General features: G+C 41.6%; 1 protein-coding gene across 3 annotated transcripts in view; it reads right to left on the reverse strand.

The window, feature by feature from the left end:
• Nucleotides 1–17,406, reverse strand: part of ST3GAL5 (ST3 beta-galactoside alpha-2,3-sialyltransferase 5) — a 63,095-nt gene that overhangs the window by 33,319 nt on the left and 12,370 nt on the right. The window contains exons 2-3 of one of the 3 annotated variants that reach the window (XM_031949788.1): nt 10,983–11,106; nt 8,363–8,483 (exon numbers count right to left, since the gene is read on the reverse strand). In XM_031949788.1, the coding sequence (XP_031805648.1) occupies nt 8,363–8,481 (119 nt within the window). In that variant the 5' untranslated portion in view covers nt 8,482–8,483; nt 10,983–11,106. Of the gene's footprint in view, nt 1–8,362; nt 8,484–9,245; nt 9,497–10,982; nt 11,107–17,406 lie in introns of those variants that run through there. The other 2 variants (XM_023495268.2, XM_031949789.1) reach the window with 2 other exon arrangements.

Below are 17,406 nucleotides of genomic sequence, written 5' to 3' on the forward strand. Positions count from 1 at the left end.
GCCAGGCCCTGGCGAGCCCATCATCTGGGGCCAGGAGGAGAGCAACCGTTTCCCCCTCTTTGCCCCGTCCTCCTCACCGGGAGTGAACTTCTCCAATCCTGCAAGTCTGACAAGTCCCATCTGCAGCCAGTCACAGAACCTCTACCTCAGGGGCGTCGGAGGGTGGGGCCCACACCACCCGCTAAGGATGAAGGAACATCAAGAAATGACCAGCAAGATGAATACAGAGAGGCCTGGAGAGACTTACATGAACAGATGCTAAGTGAAATGAGCAGAATCAGGAGATCATTATATACCTCAACAACGATACTGTATGAAGATGTAATCTGATGGAAGTGGATTTCTTTGACAAAGAGACCTAATTCAGTTTCAATTGATCAATGATGGACAGAAGCAGCTACACCCAAAGAAAAAACACTGGGAAATGAATGTAAACTGTTTGCATTTTTGTTTTTCTTCCCAGGTTATTTTTAACTTCTGAATCCAATTCTCCCTGTGCAACAAGAAAACTGTTTGGATCTGCACACATATATTGTTTCTAGGATATACTGTAATTTATTTAACATGTATAGGACTGCTTGCCATCTAGGGGAGGGAGGGTGGGAGGGAAAAATCGGAACAGAAGTGAGTGCAAGGGATAATGTTGTAAAAAAAAATTACCCTGGCATGGATTCTGTCAATAAAAAGTTACTATAATAATAATAATTAAAAAAAAAAAAAAGGATGAAGGAACATCCTGAGAAGGGGAATCTAGAAGCTGGGGAAGACCAGGACTTCCAGAAAGCAGCAAGGGTGCTCCTTTTCCACATGCACTCTCCAAGCATGAGCCCTACCTTCTTCTGAACTCTGAAGGCTCATGATGAGAGGGTGTCCCTATCAGCCATACTTATATATTCCACCTTAGTAAATATTCCTTTCTTTTTTCAATACTTTCATAGTATTTACTTTTTCCCAAATACTTATAGACAGTTTTCAACATTCATTTTTGTAAAACTTTGTGTTCCAAATTTTTCTTCCTACGTCCCTTATTTCACCTTCCCCCCAAAAGTAAGCAATCCGATAGAGGTTAAATATATGCAATTTTAAAAAATCATATGTCCATATTTGTCACATATAACCCATTAATTCTTTTTTTCATGCTTCAGTCTGTATTTGAACACAAATGGGATTTTTCGTCATAAGTCTTTTTTTTTTTTTTTTTTTTTTAATTTAATAGCCTTTTATTTACAGGATATATGCATGGGTAACTTTACAGCATTAACAATTGTCAAACCTCTTGTTCCAATTTTTCACCTCTTACCCCCCCACCACCCCCTCCCCTAGATGGCAGGATGACCAGTAGATGTTAAATACATTAAAATATAAATTAGATACACAATAAGTATACACGTCATAAGTCTTTTGGAGTAGTTGTGGATCGTTGTACAGCTGAGAACAGCAAAATCAGTAAAAATTTCTTTCTGAAAGCTATGTGCAGCTGCCCAATTGAAAACAATTGATGAATCAACAATCACTTCACTGAAGGAAACTTACAGGTTTACAGGAAACTTACAGGCCTTAGAATGACACCCCCAAGCCTCTAGCCTCCCTCTGGCCAGCAGCCTAGCAGAGCGAGTGGAGACAAGAAAAGTAAGCAGAGCTTAACTGTTTGTGTGTCATGGGCCCCTAAAAATAATGTTTCTAAATGCACAAAATAAAATGCACAGAGGAAACTAATTGCAGTGAAATATTTACCAAATAATCAAAACAAACTCTAGTTCATGGACTCCAGGTTAAGGACCCTTTGTTTAGAGTTTGCACTACACGTCAATGAGTAGATCGTGTCTTGTCCCAACTGTATACAAATCTCTGCACAGAATGAATGCCTATTGAATTGAATCATGCATCTTTTATCGTGAAATTTTTTATGCTCTTTCTTGAGTACAAGTCTCCACTACTAACACGCTTTAGGCCACACCTTTCCACTGCCATGTGGCTAATCCATCATTTGGATTCTTGGGTGATTGTAGTGTTCTGGGATTCTGTGAATCATCAAGAGAATATGAGTGTTTAAAAAAAAGATTTTTTTTTTTGAGCCAGGGACAAGAGCGGGTACATTGAAAGTGTTATGTAATTTCTCAGACTGAACCCAACTTGTTTTCTTTTATCTTTTCAGTTCTGCATCAAACTCGGCATTCATCTGCAATGACTATCCAAATGATCACGGAATAGGCAATAGCCAGAAAGCCTGGACAATAGGCTTTTCATTCATTTGGTTTTTTTCTTGTGTAAATTGTTACACTGAATTATTTTGAGTAGTCAGGGATCTCAAGGAGGAGGTTCCATAATAGCGGGGCTAGATATAGTCAGTTCAAAAAATGCATCCACAAAATGAGCATCTGAAAGATCTCACCATCTGGATATCCTCCATGACAATGGTATATACAATTGCCTCCCTCTTTTATGCCTAATTTTATATCGATAAAGAGAAGCTCAGTGAACAATATTATTTCTTTGGTTGTATCCATCAAATAATCTTGTAGGAGCTTAAAATATACATGGGCAACATCTTCCCCTCCCTCCCACAAGGAGGGACTTAAAGTTTCCATTTTGCTTTACCAAGTCAAATAGGTTTTTTTGGATAACAAATAGTGAGCTCTTGTAGTCTCCATATCTTTCGGTTAATTGAATGGCTGTAAATATATGGTCAACTATAGAAAATCATTTGTGTGTGCCTCCTTTTTACCTTCTCATATTGTCACTAAGGACATTTTGCCATGTTTAAATCATTCTCAAAGATTTTAAACTTATTGTGGCAGGTCTTTTTGTAGTGGCCAGAAACTGGAAACAGAGTGGATGCCCATCAACTGGAGAATGGCTGAATAAATTGTGGTATATAAATGTCATGGAATAATATTGTTGTGTAAGAAATGACCAGCAGGATAATTTCAGAAAGGCCTGGAGAGACTGACATGAACTGATGCTGAGTGAAACGAGCAGGGCCAGGAGATCATTATATACTTTAACAACAATACTATATGATGACCAATTCTGATGGACCTGGCCATCCTCAGTAATGAGATCAACCAAATTAGCTCCAATAGAGCAGTAATGAACTGAACCAGCTACACCCAGCGAAAGAACTCTGGGAGATGACTAAACCACTACATAGATTTCCCAATCCCTATATTATTGCCTGACTGCATTTTTTATTTCCTTCACAGGCTAATTATACACTATTTCAAAGTCTGATTCTTTTTGTATGGCAAAATAAATGTTAGGTCATGTATACTTATATTGTATTTAATTTATACTTTAACATACTTAACACATATTGGTCAACCTGCCATCTGGGGAAGGGGATGGGGGGAAGGAGGGGAAAAGTTGAAACAAAAGATCTTGCAATTGTCAATGCTGAAAAATTACCCATGCATATGTCTTGTAAATAAAAACCTATAATAATAATTAAAAAAGAATATAAGGGGAAAAAAAGATTTTAAAGCTATTTGAGAGTTTTCTACAAAGTCTTATCCCTATGCTTTGTCAGAGAGTGAAGGTAACCCTTGGTTCTCCATGTCAGCTATCTGAGGAACAACAGAAGTAAAAGCAGAAAGGTTCATAACCAGTAGCTTGGCCACTAGGTGATGAATTCTTTTGCCATAGCAACCTTCAAACAAAATTTAGGGGGCAGTTAGGTGGTGCAGTGGATAGAGCACTGGCCCTGAAATCAGGAGGATACTTAGCTGTGTGGCCTTAGGCAAGTCACTTAACTCCAACACCTCACCAAAAAAGAAACAGAAAAAAGAGAAAAAAAAATTAAAAGATGGCCTCAGTCCTCTGTTGGCCACTTCCTACTTTCCAATGATGGTGGAAAAGGGCAGAAAATGGGGCAAAGGCCCTGAAAATCAGAGTTCATAGACCCCTCACGAGGATCTCATCACGCGAACTACATCACCCAGAGGAACTGCACCATGTAAATGTTGCCCTTCTCAATCTGAATGAAGCCAAAAGACAGAAGGGGCTGCCCCCAATGGGAGGAGGCTCCCAGGCTCCTAGGAGCCTGTTTTCTGTTTTCTGGGTAACTCTGAGATGAAGTCACCAGCGCAGTACTTATTACCTTTCCCCTAATTTAACGGAAATGTCATAACTGGATAGTCAAGTTTTCTTGGTCTGCTGTGATTATAATGAACATCAGCCCTTCTCCAAGAAATCCATCAGGAAAATCACTACGTGTCAACCCTAATGCAGAAGATGATGATGATGTAGAACAATTCCAGACCAAATAAACAACCACTTAAAACTCACTGCCGACACTGTAAAGATAGGCTCCAAGAAGACAGTCAAAAAGAGGTGGAATAAAAACCTGGTTTACGGGTAAGAAAAAAAAGGCCAAAGGATTGTGGGTTACCAGCCTCACTTCATGACTGTGCCACAAATATTCTTCCAAAAGAGAGTTAGACAGCAGAGTATGCGATGAACCACAATATCAAATAATGGTGCTTCTACACCTGATGGTGGTTTCAGAATCAGTTGCCACATACGGACAGACCGTCAAGTTACATTTGAGCTCTAAAGTTGCAGATTTTTGGAAACCAGTTATTCTAGTCCTCCCATTTTATAAAAGAGGAAACTATGGCTCAGAAAAGTTAATGACCTGTCCAAAGTCAGCCAGGTAATGTAGCCAGTTTGTAGACAGTCTATGAACTGTGATTCTAAAACTCCTTGCCCCATTTTCTGCCCTTCTCCCACCATCACAGTGGAGAAATAGGAGGTGGCCAACATAGGACTGAGGCAGAACCAGAATTCAGCCCAGGACCTCTGACTCCAAAGCCAGTGTTCTTTCCTCCAATCCACATCAAGAAATGATTGCGATAAAAGACAGGGCATATAATCACAAGAGTTCCACACTGACCTAATTAAATAAAGTAATGGTTCCCCAAATGGGAAAAGGATAAATGAACATCACAAGCTATCACCGCTGTGAAATAATAACCACAGAAAAGATCCCAGAAACCATCTCAGCCCATAAATGCTGGTCAATAAGAGAGTCAACAATAGGGGCTTAGACGATAAACTCACTGAAAAAGACAGATGGTAGAAGATTCTACGCCATCTCCCATAGAAAATGTGTTATTAAAAATGTATGTGTGGAAGGGAGATCTCCAGGCAAGTCCTGGGGTTATTTGTCAGTCTTTGTGTAACTGAGCTACAGTAAGGTCCTAGCATCACCTCGTTCCTCAGCTGTTACTACTCTCTTGCTTCCTTCTCCAGTTACCTTAATTTTATCTGTCTGTGTTGTGTCCTTGCCACTACCACCCGCGCCCCCAGAGAACATAAGCTCCCTCAGTTCTGGGATGGTCTCACTTTGCTTAGCGCCTCCACAGGGGACATAAAGTCTTACACAAAACAGATACTTGGTATTTTTTTCCTTTTTAATTTACAACTTTGTTTTCATGGACAATTATAAGCAAAGTTATAAATCAGGACCTAATCAGTCAGAGGGATACTTTCTCCCAATTTATTCCCCCAAACCCTGAAATCTGTAATAGTCACAGCATCTGAAGTACAACTGACAGGAATCTCAAGAGGTAGGAAGTGGGGGAGGGTGTGAGTGAGAATCGCAGGGATGGAAGAAAAGGGGGAACTTGTTATAGGGAGGAGTAATTTCAGTGAAGGGACGGCAACTCTACAAGGAGAAAATGAGAGAATGGCTAGTAGAGAAATAAATACGTAACTAGAATAGTTATTTGCAAATGCTGGCTACTTAGAAGCTGAGTCTCTGCGAGCTAGATCCCCTAGAGTATTGATGGGAAAGGCAAAACAAAAGGGAGCCTGGAATCAGAAAGAAAAGAACAGAAAAAGATGATGGATGGAGAGGAATGAACAGAGATGAACACTCAGCTTATTTAAATGTTACAAATTAGTATTAGAGACACTAAAAATATACTAACCACGGCGAGAGTGCCACAGTTTGTTTCCTGCCAAATATTCTGCCTTTCCACATTTGCTGAGCTGAACGGAGATTCCTGTTCTGTGCATGGCCAAAAGTTTACAGTGCCGATATTCTACAGAGCCCAGCCCACTCCCAGCCCCTTCTCCCTCCTGAGGCAGAATTTTTTATTCTCCAAAGGGATCTTAGTAGGTGGGTCTATATATAGCACAGAAGAGTCCCTGGGCAGTGTCCAGTGAAGCAAGGATGACCTAAGAAATACTACGGCTTCTTTATTGAATGATAAAATGCCAGGAGCTTTCAAGCCTGATTAATAGGCAACACTTAAGAGCAAACAGCACCTCCCTAATCATGAGAGCCCCCCCTTCGATTTGTTTCTCTCAAGGATCCTAGAGTTAGGGCTGGGAAGAGTCTCCAAGGTCAGCGCATTCAACCCCCTCACTTGACAGATGAAGAAACTGAGACCCACGGAGGTGAAGGACTCGCCCAGGAGCACCCAGGTTATTCAGGCTCTCCGAGCCAGCACCTCTGCCCTCATTCATCTTAAATACCCATCGGTACAATCTGATTGTGAAACAGGCTTTACAGAGGAAGGGACAAACACCAAGCTGAGCCTGGAAGGCTCAAAGAACTGAGAGAGCAGGGGAAAGGGCAAGCGAAGCACAGAGGCCGCACCACACAAGCGAAGGAAAAGGAAAGGTGGAGAGGAACGAGAATGAAGGGGGATCCTAGAGATCACCTGATTCAATTCTGTGGTTTCCCACGCATAGTCTCTCAAACTCCTAAAGCTGAATGTCTGTTTAAATCCATTTCATTATTTAAAGCCAGAATCTATGAATGAGTTGGTTAAATTTATGAAATTTGATGTATTTTTATAAAATTCCAGTTTATTCATGAAGAGATACGGTGTTTGACTGGGTGTCTACACTGCACAATTTACCTCAGTGGGGAGAGAATACCTGTGCCTCGGAGGGGCCGTCGTGAGTTACAGAACCCCCAGATTCTGAAGCAGGGCTAATGATTAAGAAGTACATGCAACGGAATATTGTGTCGTCAGAAATAATAAATAAGAAGCTTGTTGTATGAACTGATGCAGAAGAAGTAGAACCAAGAGAACTGATGCAGAAGAAGTAGAACCAAGAGATCTACAACATGACCACAGAATGTAAAGAAAATGATAATAAAAAGACCCAGAACTCTGAGTAATGTAATAATGTCTGAGCTTGACCACAGAAGACTGATGGCAAAGCATGTCTCCTTCTTCTAGGCAGGGAGATGGCGGTCTATAGCTACCAGATGAAGACCAAGTCTAGAGACAAACCCATTGTGTTTCTTTCTATCCTTCCTTCCCTTCTTTTCCTTCCTCCCTCCCTCCCTCCCTCCCCTCCCTCCCTTCCTTCCTTCCTTCCTTCCTTATTTCTTCTTTTTTTCCCCTCCCTCCTTTGTTTCCTTTCCCCTCCTCCTCCCCTCCTCCTCCTCCTCCTCCTCCTCCTCCTCCTCCTCCTCCTCCTCCTCCTCCTCCTCCTCCCCTCCTCCTCCTCCTCCTCCTCCTCCTCCTCCTCCTCCCTTTCTTCTTCTTCTTCTTCTTCTTCTTCTTCTTCTTCTTCTTCTTCCTTCTTCCTCTCTCTCTCTCTCTCTCTCTCTCTCTCTCTCTCTCAACTGATCTTTAAACCATACAGATGAGGTTTCAAATTATTGTTAAATAAGTCCCTATGTCACTTTACATCCGTTGTAATCCTTGGGCAAGGTTATGGTCAGAACAATTTTCATGGTCCTCTGGGTCACGCTAAGTCCTGGGGAAATGGCGCATGTTACCCCCAAAGCGCTGCTGCTGTGGGATAACCCCCCCATTTATGGGAAGCAGCAGCAATCTCAGATTCTGATACAGCCCCATCCAGGAGACTGTTGTGCTCTTAAATGTAGAGTCTGCTGCGCCAATATCTACAGTCTTCCCTCAAGCAACAACTGTTTTTGTTTTCCTGTGCTCCAAGGGAGGTGGAGCCCACTCCAAAAAAGAAGTGAGGAAGGGGTGGGAGTGGGAAGCTGGACAGCATGTAGCTGATAGACTGATTGTACTAATTTTATTCTTTAACAAATTAAGTAAAAGGGAAGCTGGGGTAAGAAAGAGGGAAATGGAAATGGAAATGGGAAATGGAAAATGGAAATGGGAGAACGGAAGAAAAGATCAGCTTTCACAATTTGATTTCAATCCTATAAAATGCTTTCTTTCCTTACTAGCTATGGACTTAAATGAAAACAAAGCACCCTGATTAATTTCTACGAATACTTGAACTTCAGATAATACACCATGTCTTATCAAAAACCAGTTATCAAAATCAATCACCATCAAAATTCATGATATTTAACATTCAAAAATATATGCAATGATTTTTCTAGTTTTTTTTCAGGATTCTTATGATGAGTCCAACTTACTTGAGAATGCCTTTTAATAACAGGCTGGGTCTTCTCATTTTTTTTGGAGGTTGGGCATACCATGGCAGAGAAGGAGGGCAATCACTCTTCAGTTTCATGTAGCTATATTCATTTGGCATTGCTGTTAAGAAAGAGAAAAGAAGGGAATGAAAACAGAGAAAATGGAAAGGAGCTAGAAAAAGGGAGAAATAAAGATATTCATTTATTTAGGCAACAAACAAAATCATGCTTCACATTCAGGTTATTCTCAAAATATTTTAGCTGAATAGGTTTATTTGGTAACTGCCCTCCATTATAAATGATGCCTTTTCTACCTCAAAGTAGAAGCCCTCAAAGTGAAACAGCCCCTCTTAGACACCCACGAGCACAGGCCAGACCGGAGCATCAAGGAGAAAGATTTCTGGCCCCTACTAAAAGGCCATCCCCTGCAGCTGTGCACAATACCCAGTCCAGGCTCCTTTCCCACTTTCCCACGAGAAAAGGATGCCAAGGACTGGAGCAGAATCTGAAGGTCTATTGCACAAGACTTGCCCGATTCCTTCCCAGTTTGTCCTCACCAGTTACAACCATTCTCACCAAGGGCCAGAAGCTGTCTTTCAGATCACTATGACAAGGAACCTTAGAAAGCCGGCTGGCTGAAGCCTTCCACTTTACAGACTGAGGCAGCAGGAATACCAGTGGTTCCCAGGATGGGACAGTAGGCCCCAAATCCAGAGCTTGCTCTGTTCTGTCCAAGTTGCTAACAAGTCTCCGGGCAGTTTTTTCATCTCTAGGTGCAATGATATTCTCCCCATCCCCATTTTTTCCACAAAAGACAGTACCACAGTACATTAGAAATAGCTGTTAGCACTGATGCAAAGAACATCTGGGGACTGACTCCCACCTCAGATTCTGAGTATCTCTGGGACCCGCACAAGTTATTCAGAGCTTCAGTTTCCCCATCCGCAGCAGCAAATTAAACTTCGACTGTTAAAAATGGTCAGGTCTTTGAGGCTCTACATCTCTGTTAATAATGAAGAGAAGGATGGACTGGCCGTGCAGAATTTTTTAGCCACAGATGTAAACCTGGCTCTGAGAACACAACGGAATGGTGCTGTGTCTCTGTCTGTCTCTTTTTGTCTTTCTTCTGCCTCTGTGTCTCCGTCTCTTTCTCTCTCTCACCCCCTCCCCCATACCCCAGGGGAGCCCTTTCCCACTCCCATCCTCAGCCCCTCCTCCCTCGGGGATGCATTTACATGCAGTGAAAGAGCAAAGGCTCTTTTGTTTTCCTGAGACAGGAAAGGGCCCCAAGGCTAATTCCCTTCAACTCAGGTCAAACGAGTTAGAGACAACAAAACCCTCTTTAGGATACTTGGATTACTCCTTAGTCCCCCATCCTAACTAGGCAAGCTCCCTGTTTTGCTGAACAAAGGCAGAAAGGTGCTCGATGGAGAACTAGAGGAATCAGAAAGACGCAAGTACAAATCTGGCCTGGTACACAGCTAGCCCCTGATACATGCGCGCTTTATGTATCTCCCTACTCCCTGTCCGGACAACAATGCTTCCTCTTTCATTGTCACTTCTCAGAAGGCTCAGTATTCCAGGGCGGCTCAGAGGCCGCCATCCTGAGCCCTGCAAACACCTTCCTTTTTCCCTCCTCAGCCCAGTCTTGTAATCACGGGGACGCATTTTACGCCCCCTCCTCTTCAGGAAAGCAAAGTCCTGGAAGTCAGCGACTGTTTCATACTGGTCTCAGCGTCCCAGGGCCTTGCACATAGAAGGCTCATAATAAATGTCGGGTGATTTGAAATTTAAGTCTAAAAGGAAAAACCAGAAAAACAACCTACACAATAAAGACAAAAAAGTAAAGGGGAACAATAACAAACTAAATCTCGTGCCATGACAGTGAGCCAGGCTGGGGAAAATGAAGATCACCACCTTCTTCGGGCTCTGCAGAGGCAGCATCCCTCAGCAGCCCCCTCAGACAGCTCAGGAACCCCATGCCCGAGGCAAGGCCCACGGAGGGGGAGCTTGGGCCAGCTCTCGCCTCCAGGAAGTTTTCTTTGCGGCCCAGCGGATCCCCTCCTCCGCTTCTTTGCAATTTCTACTTCTGGCTCTGGACCAAAGAGAGCCGTCCTGGCCCTTTTTCCCCACCCTTTCCCCCGTGAAAGCCATTCAGACACTGAATACAGTCATTGTGCCTCTCCTCCCTGGTCTCCTGCCTCACCAAGTCATCTTTTTCCCATCTAAACACGCTCAGTTCTTTCAACTGATCCTTGAGTCTCGTACTCAAGGCCTTCGCCATCCAGGCTGCCCAGGCACACCTTGTCCTTCAAGTGTCCCGAACTGGGGTAAGATGATAACAGAACACAGCAGAATTATCATCATTTAAAATAAGGTTAAAAAAACCCTGCTCTGCTTACCAGGAACTTTTACCAATCAATCAACCAACAAGCATTTATTAAGCACTTCCCAGGCACCAGATACTGAGCTGAGAACTAAAGACACAAACACAAAGCATCAGCCATCTCTGCTCCGCGGGGTTTCTCAAACCTTTTCCACTCATGATCCCTTTGAAGAAGCGGCTCTACAGGGCCTCACATTTTAATGGAAGAGTGAGAATACATAAATCTGAACTTACAAGATCAATACAGAGAGGATGAAAGTTCACTCTGGAGGGATAACACCAGCAACTCACAAAAAAGCTCCTGGGACTCCCAGCCAAGATGACAGCCTGAACAGAGGCAGCCCATCAAAATCAGTTCCTGAAAAGAATTCCAAAATGAAAAGGTCACAGAAATGTCCTAGCCAAAATCCAGAGCTTCCAAGTCAAGGGGGAAAAAAGATGCCCAATATTCAGAAGGGAGTAGTTCAAGTACCAAGGAACCAGAGTTGGAATCACACAAGACCCGGCAACTTCTTAACAACAACATCAAAAGCAAACAAAACAAACAAACAGCAACAAAACCCAAGGTGATTTTATAATAAAATATTTCAAGAGGGAAAAGATAGAGGCTCACCACCAAGAAGAATGTACTAATTATACAGGAGGAAATGTAGACCTTTTAAGAAAAGAGGTTATTGTTGTCCAGTTATGACTCCACGACCCCATTTGCAATTGTTTTTGGTAAAGACACTGGACTGGTTTTGCCATTTTCTTCTCTTGCTCATTTTACAGATGAGGAAATTGAGGCAAGCAGAATTAAGGGACTTGCCCAGGGTCACACAGCTAACAAATATCTGAGGTTGAATTTGAACTCAGGTCTTCCTGATTCCAGGCCCAGGGTTCTTATCTACTAAGCCATCTTAGCTGCCTCTAGAATGGAGATATTTCTATCATTTCTGAAGAAAATCTCAGAGCCCGAATAAGAACAAAGGAAATATAGGAAATATAAGCACAAGAGTTCAGAGAAACCTCAAAAAGTTAATGTGTTTAGGAAGAAGCTGCATGATGGGGTAGTGCCATCACTTTGATAGGGGAGAAGAATTCAAGGGTCCTCAAAGTTCAAAGCATATTGAGAATGTTAAATAAATAAGGAACACAGAGGATCTGGAGAGAGATCAAGTTGATTAGTTTTGAGGATTTGAAGAAGGAAAAGAGAAGGGAAAGTAAAAGGAGGAAATCACAACTGGAGAAAGAAGGAAGCAGGGGCTAGAACTTGTTACTTCTCATGAATGGGGTGTGTGAGAAGAGTACAGACAGATGGAACAAGGGGTGGAGGGGACATCTGATGATCCTAACCCCTATCTCCAATGGACAAAGAAGGCGGAGCACACACAGTTGTAAAAAGACATACTCAGCACAGGAAAACACACTAGGAATGGTGTGAGGCAGGGGGATGAAGGGGATGGGAGCAGTTAAGAGGAAGGACAGGAGATAGCCACAAGCAAAACAGATTTCCTGATCCTGAAGAGGAAATGAAAAGAGAGAAATAAAAGAAAGGGAAATAAAATGAGAAACCGAGTGCCCATCAATTGTGGAATGACTGAACAAACAATGGCGGACTATGAAACACATTACCTACCTTCTAACAGAATGCTAAGAGGCTCAAGATACAAAAAGGACAAGCATTTTTAACCTTGGCCATTATGTGGATTTGTTTTTTCTTAACTATGGATATTTGTTTTAAAGGGCTCGCAGTCTCTATCTCTGTCTCTCTGTATTTCTCTCTCTCTCTCTCTCTCTCTCTCTCTCTCTTTCTTTTAATTGGGGAGGAGTAGATCTGGGTTAACAATGGTAATGATTAAAAAAAAAAGGAGCCATTTAAAAAATGCATAGAAGGTAACACAAACTATGATTTTCAAAATAACATGTGGAATCTTAAATAACTTAAAAATACAAGTGTTGTGAATATTCAGAATTTCATGTATAATCACCTTTTATATTCTGCTGTTTACAGAGATTCTTTTTTTTTAGAGTTTCTCTTTTTGAAAAAATAACTTGTTTTTTCTGGTTATATACATATATTAACTTTTTAAAAATACATTTATTTATGAATCACATTGGGAGAGAAAAATTACAACAAAAGGGAAAAACCACAAGAGAAAAAAAAAAAAACAGGAAAATAGTGAATTAATTTGATTTACACTCAATCTCCATAGTTCTCTTTCTGGATGCAGATGGTATTTTCTACCCAAAGTTTATTAGGATTGCCTTTGGATCACTGAACCACTGAAAAGAACCAAGTCTTTCATAGTTGACTATCTTGCTGTTACTATATACAATGCATTCCCGATTCTGCTTGTTTTGCTCACCCTCAGTTTAACTCTTTCCAGGCCTTTCTTAAAATCAGCTTGTTCATCATTTTTTAATAGAACAATAATATTTCATTACTTTCATATTCCATAACTTATTCAGCCATTCTCTGATTGATGGGATCTACTCATTTTCTAATTTTTTGCTACCACAAAAAGAGCTGCTACAAACATTTTTGCTTCTTTTATGACGGTAGCACTGCAAGTTCAAAGGGTATGCACAATTTTATAGCCCTTCCAAATTACTCTCCAGAATGGTAGGATCCATGCTCAACTAACTCTACCAATAACACTTTAGTGTCCCAGTTTTCCCACCTCCCTTTCAACATTTATCATTATCTTTTCCTTCCCTCTTAGCCAATCTAAGGGGTATAAAATGGCACCTCAGAATTGTTTTAATTTGCATTTCTCTAATCAATAGTGATTTAGAGCACTATAGATGGCTTCAATTTCATCATCTGAAAATAGTCTGTTCATATCCTTTGATCATTTATCAAGTGGGGAATGGCTTGCATTCTTACAAATTTGACACATTTCTTTATATATTTTAGGAATGAGATCAGAAACACTGTAAAAAAATTTTCCTGGTTTTGTACTTCCCATACTTTTTTTTCCAAGTTCAAAATAAAAAATGAGATTAATAAGGCATTAACATCCCTCCAACCAAATAAAGACTAGATGCTTCATGTCACTGACATACTGACTTTATGGCTTAGAGGTAGAGTTGTGGAATGGTCTGATAGGCAGCACCTCATTACTATCTCAGAAACTTTATTATCACAGACCAATGGATTGTTACCAAACGGCCAGCAACATTTGTGGAACTACAGGTAGCATTAGTGTTAAGGCCAAGTGGCCTTAGGGTTGTTACTACATCCTCTCCAGGAGCCAGAGCACATCACAATGACAGGGATTTGTGTCTCCATTTTGTTGTTCAGTCATTTCAGTTGTGTCCACTTAGGGAATTCTTGGCAAAGATACTGGCATGATTTGCCACTTTTTTCTCCAGCCCATTTTACAGATGAGGAAACGGGGGCAGACAGGGTTTATCCTCACACAGCTAATAAGTGTCAGAGGTAGAATTCATATCCAGATTCATCCTGTCTCCAAGCCCAATATTCCATCCTCTATGGAAAAGGTGTCTAACTCGTGGTTGCCTCCTAACATTCTCAAATGTAGCTAGAAGCAAATTAAAATGTAATTGGGAAAATGTTTAACAAAATAAAAATACAATAAGCCAGAGAAAATGTTAATTTGTGGTTTCCTTAGTCAATCTGCAGTCCTCAGGGATTCATTTCCATTTGAGTTCCACACTACTCCTTTATATCACATTAAATCAATGGGAGGTTTTTTAAAAGCTACTTTTAAAAAATACATTTTATTAATCTCACTATTTGAAGTTCAAGTAGCCAGTTATTTTGGTGGTGTTTTTGGTTGTTCTCATTTTTATCTTCATTTGGACTAGAATCAGCCCCCTTTAGGAAATTAGATGCTAGCCTGACATGCTGGTAGCCACTTGTAGTTCTTGCTCTGGGGGAGACAGAAGCCGATGGAGATTTGAGCTGCAGTAGGACCACCAGGCTGTTGAGGGGAGGCCAGAAGACCCAGGCCCAAACTAAGCCATGTAATGGTTTAGTGTAATGGGGTCTGAGTGGTCACTGAACATGGTAAGACGGGGAGATCTTGTCTGGAGAAGGGAAGGACACGAAGGGAAGAAAGAAAGGGAGAGAAAGAAAGGGAAAGCAAGAGAGAACTAAATGAAATGATTTGTCTAAAGTCACATATTAACATATTTTCTGGTTATCAATCAACTTTCCCAGCTGGGCAGCTTGAGGGTGGAAAGGGAAGGACCTCACAAGGCTTCCTTATTCTCAGCAGGCAGGGTTTATCTCGATTGCATGCGACTCATGTACAACACTGATCAATCTCCATAACAGTTTTCTCTTTGGACTCTCCCCTCCGATCCCAGCACCACCCATAGGAGGAGGGGAGGACAGCCAACGGCCCTCCTGCTATCTTCTGTGGAAGTGTTAGGTTTGTCTCCAACCCTTTCCCTGCTCACATCTCTGGCAGGACTCCTTCTAACTCCCAAGTAATGCCAGAGTTCCTTAATATTCCTATAATTGAACCTCTCTCCAATACTACGGATTCTATATAATCCTCTAAAACTTGATGTATTTGAGAGCTCCTGTTCTGCCATGAATTCTCAAATTTAAAATTCATAAATTTAAAAATTGCTCCATTTCAATAGAATTTTATTTATAATCCTATGGTTTTTATTTTATGCATTTAAAAATTGTTCTGAGAAGGGTCCATGGGCTTCAGCCAGCTGGCTGCCAGAGGGGACTAGGGTACAAAAAAGGGAAGGCCCCCAGTTCTGCAGTAGGCCATGCTCAAGATCCTGCTGGCTGTGGCTCAGATCATCCCGGAATGGGAATCCATTACACCGGGGATGTCGCACTGAGACAATGTTCCCTTTCTCAATAGATTAAAAGGTTCAGTGAACTGATCAGGAAACAAGAACTAGCGGAAAATGTTTTCTTTCCAGGATTCTAATACTTTGCCCCTTTCCTTTGATCTTCTTCCCTTCCCCTCTCGTCCCCGGGGAAACGAAACCTGTGGATGTCCCTGACACCAGTAGGGTCCATTAAGGCTGAGAGGACACAGCCCTTTGCCCGCCGGATTCACATTTTCCTCCTTTGCAGTAGAGCTCATACATCATTCACAACTGCCGAGGACTCTGGCTTTGGAGCCACAACGGATGGCCGGCATCCGGCCTAACGCCCTCCCTCTAAAACAGAAGGAAATGGATCTTGGGTTGGTTGGTGATCTCTTCGAATCGGGTCACCGGAGTGTTTGAACCAAGACGGTCCAATGGTTCCATCACAGGGGCGCACGCCAAGGCAGGCCTGCCATCCCCCCAGTCTGCCCGGGGGGCACCTCGGCGCCGGTTCCCATCCATCTTGTTGGCCTGGACAGCTCATGACGAGTCTTTGGAGAATCGCTGGTCATGCCCATAGACCCCTCACCCATTAAGAGACAGGCTGTCCCATGATACATTTGTCCAAGTTCCCCTTATAGCCTGGATACCAGACAAAGGTGGCAAGGGAAGGAGCAAAACCAGCTTCATCTCCAAAGCACCAGCAACGACTCAGCAGCGCTGAGCTCCCCTGCCCATCAGTGGCACCGGACTCTGGACTCCCAGCCCAGTGAAATGGGGAGACGGTCTTTAAAGGGAAAAAAGAAAGAAGCTGAACTTTTAACCCCATACATGGATAAATAGATACACGGGGGCTTGCTCAAAGGGTGGAAATAGGAAGTCATATGAGTAATATGGGGGAAAGGATTGTTCTTCTTCATTAAAATGCTCCTAAAAAGGGAAGTACAAAGCTGGGAAAAAATCTTTAATTTTTCTGATAAGCCTCATTTCCTTTTTATTTTTAATTAAAGCTTTTTAATTTTCAAAAAATCTGCAACATTAACCCTTGCAAAACCTTGTGTTCTAATTTCCCACCCCCTTCCTTCCCTGTCCTCCTCCAGATAACAAGCAATCCAATATATGTGAAGGCCTCATTTCTAAAATATATAAAGAACTGTGTCAAATTTATAAGAATGCAAGTCATTCCCCAATTGATAAATGGTCAAAGGATATGAACAGACCATTTTCTGATGAAGAAATTAAAGCCATCTATAGTCATATAAAAAAAAAAAAAATTGTAAAGCAATAATGATTGATTATTAATTAATTAATAATTAATGATTATTGATAATGGAAATTAAAACAACTCTCTGGTACCACCTCACACCTCTCAGCTTGGCTAACATACCAGGAAAAGTTAATGATAAATGTTGGAGGAGATGCGGGAAAACTGGGCACTGATACATTGTTGGTGGAACTGTGAACGGATCCAACCATTCTGGAGAATAAAACTGTGTATACTCTTTAATCCATCTGTGTCTCTATGGATCTGTATCCCACAGAGATCATAAAGGAGGGAACAAGACCCATATGTGCAAGAAATGTTTGTGGCAGCTCTTTTTGTGGTGGTAAAGAATTGGAAAATGAGGAGATCCCATCAATCAGGGAATGGCTGAATAAATTATGGTATATGAAAGTAATGGAATATTAATTATTGTTTTATAAAAATGATGAACAAGCTGATTTTAAGAAAGAACTGGAAAGAGTTATACAACCTGATGCTGAGAAACAAGCAGAACCAGGAATACATTATACACAGTAACGGCAAGATTGTCAACTGTAACAGACTTGGTTCTTCTCAGTGGTTCAGTGATCCAAGGCAATCCCAATA

The sequence above is a fragment of the Sarcophilus harrisii genome, chromosome 2 (genome assembly GCF_902635505.1).
Source record: "Sarcophilus harrisii chromosome 2, mSarHar1.11, whole genome shotgun sequence".
Taxonomy (NCBI): domain Eukaryota; kingdom Metazoa; phylum Chordata; class Mammalia; order Dasyuromorphia; family Dasyuridae; genus Sarcophilus; species Sarcophilus harrisii.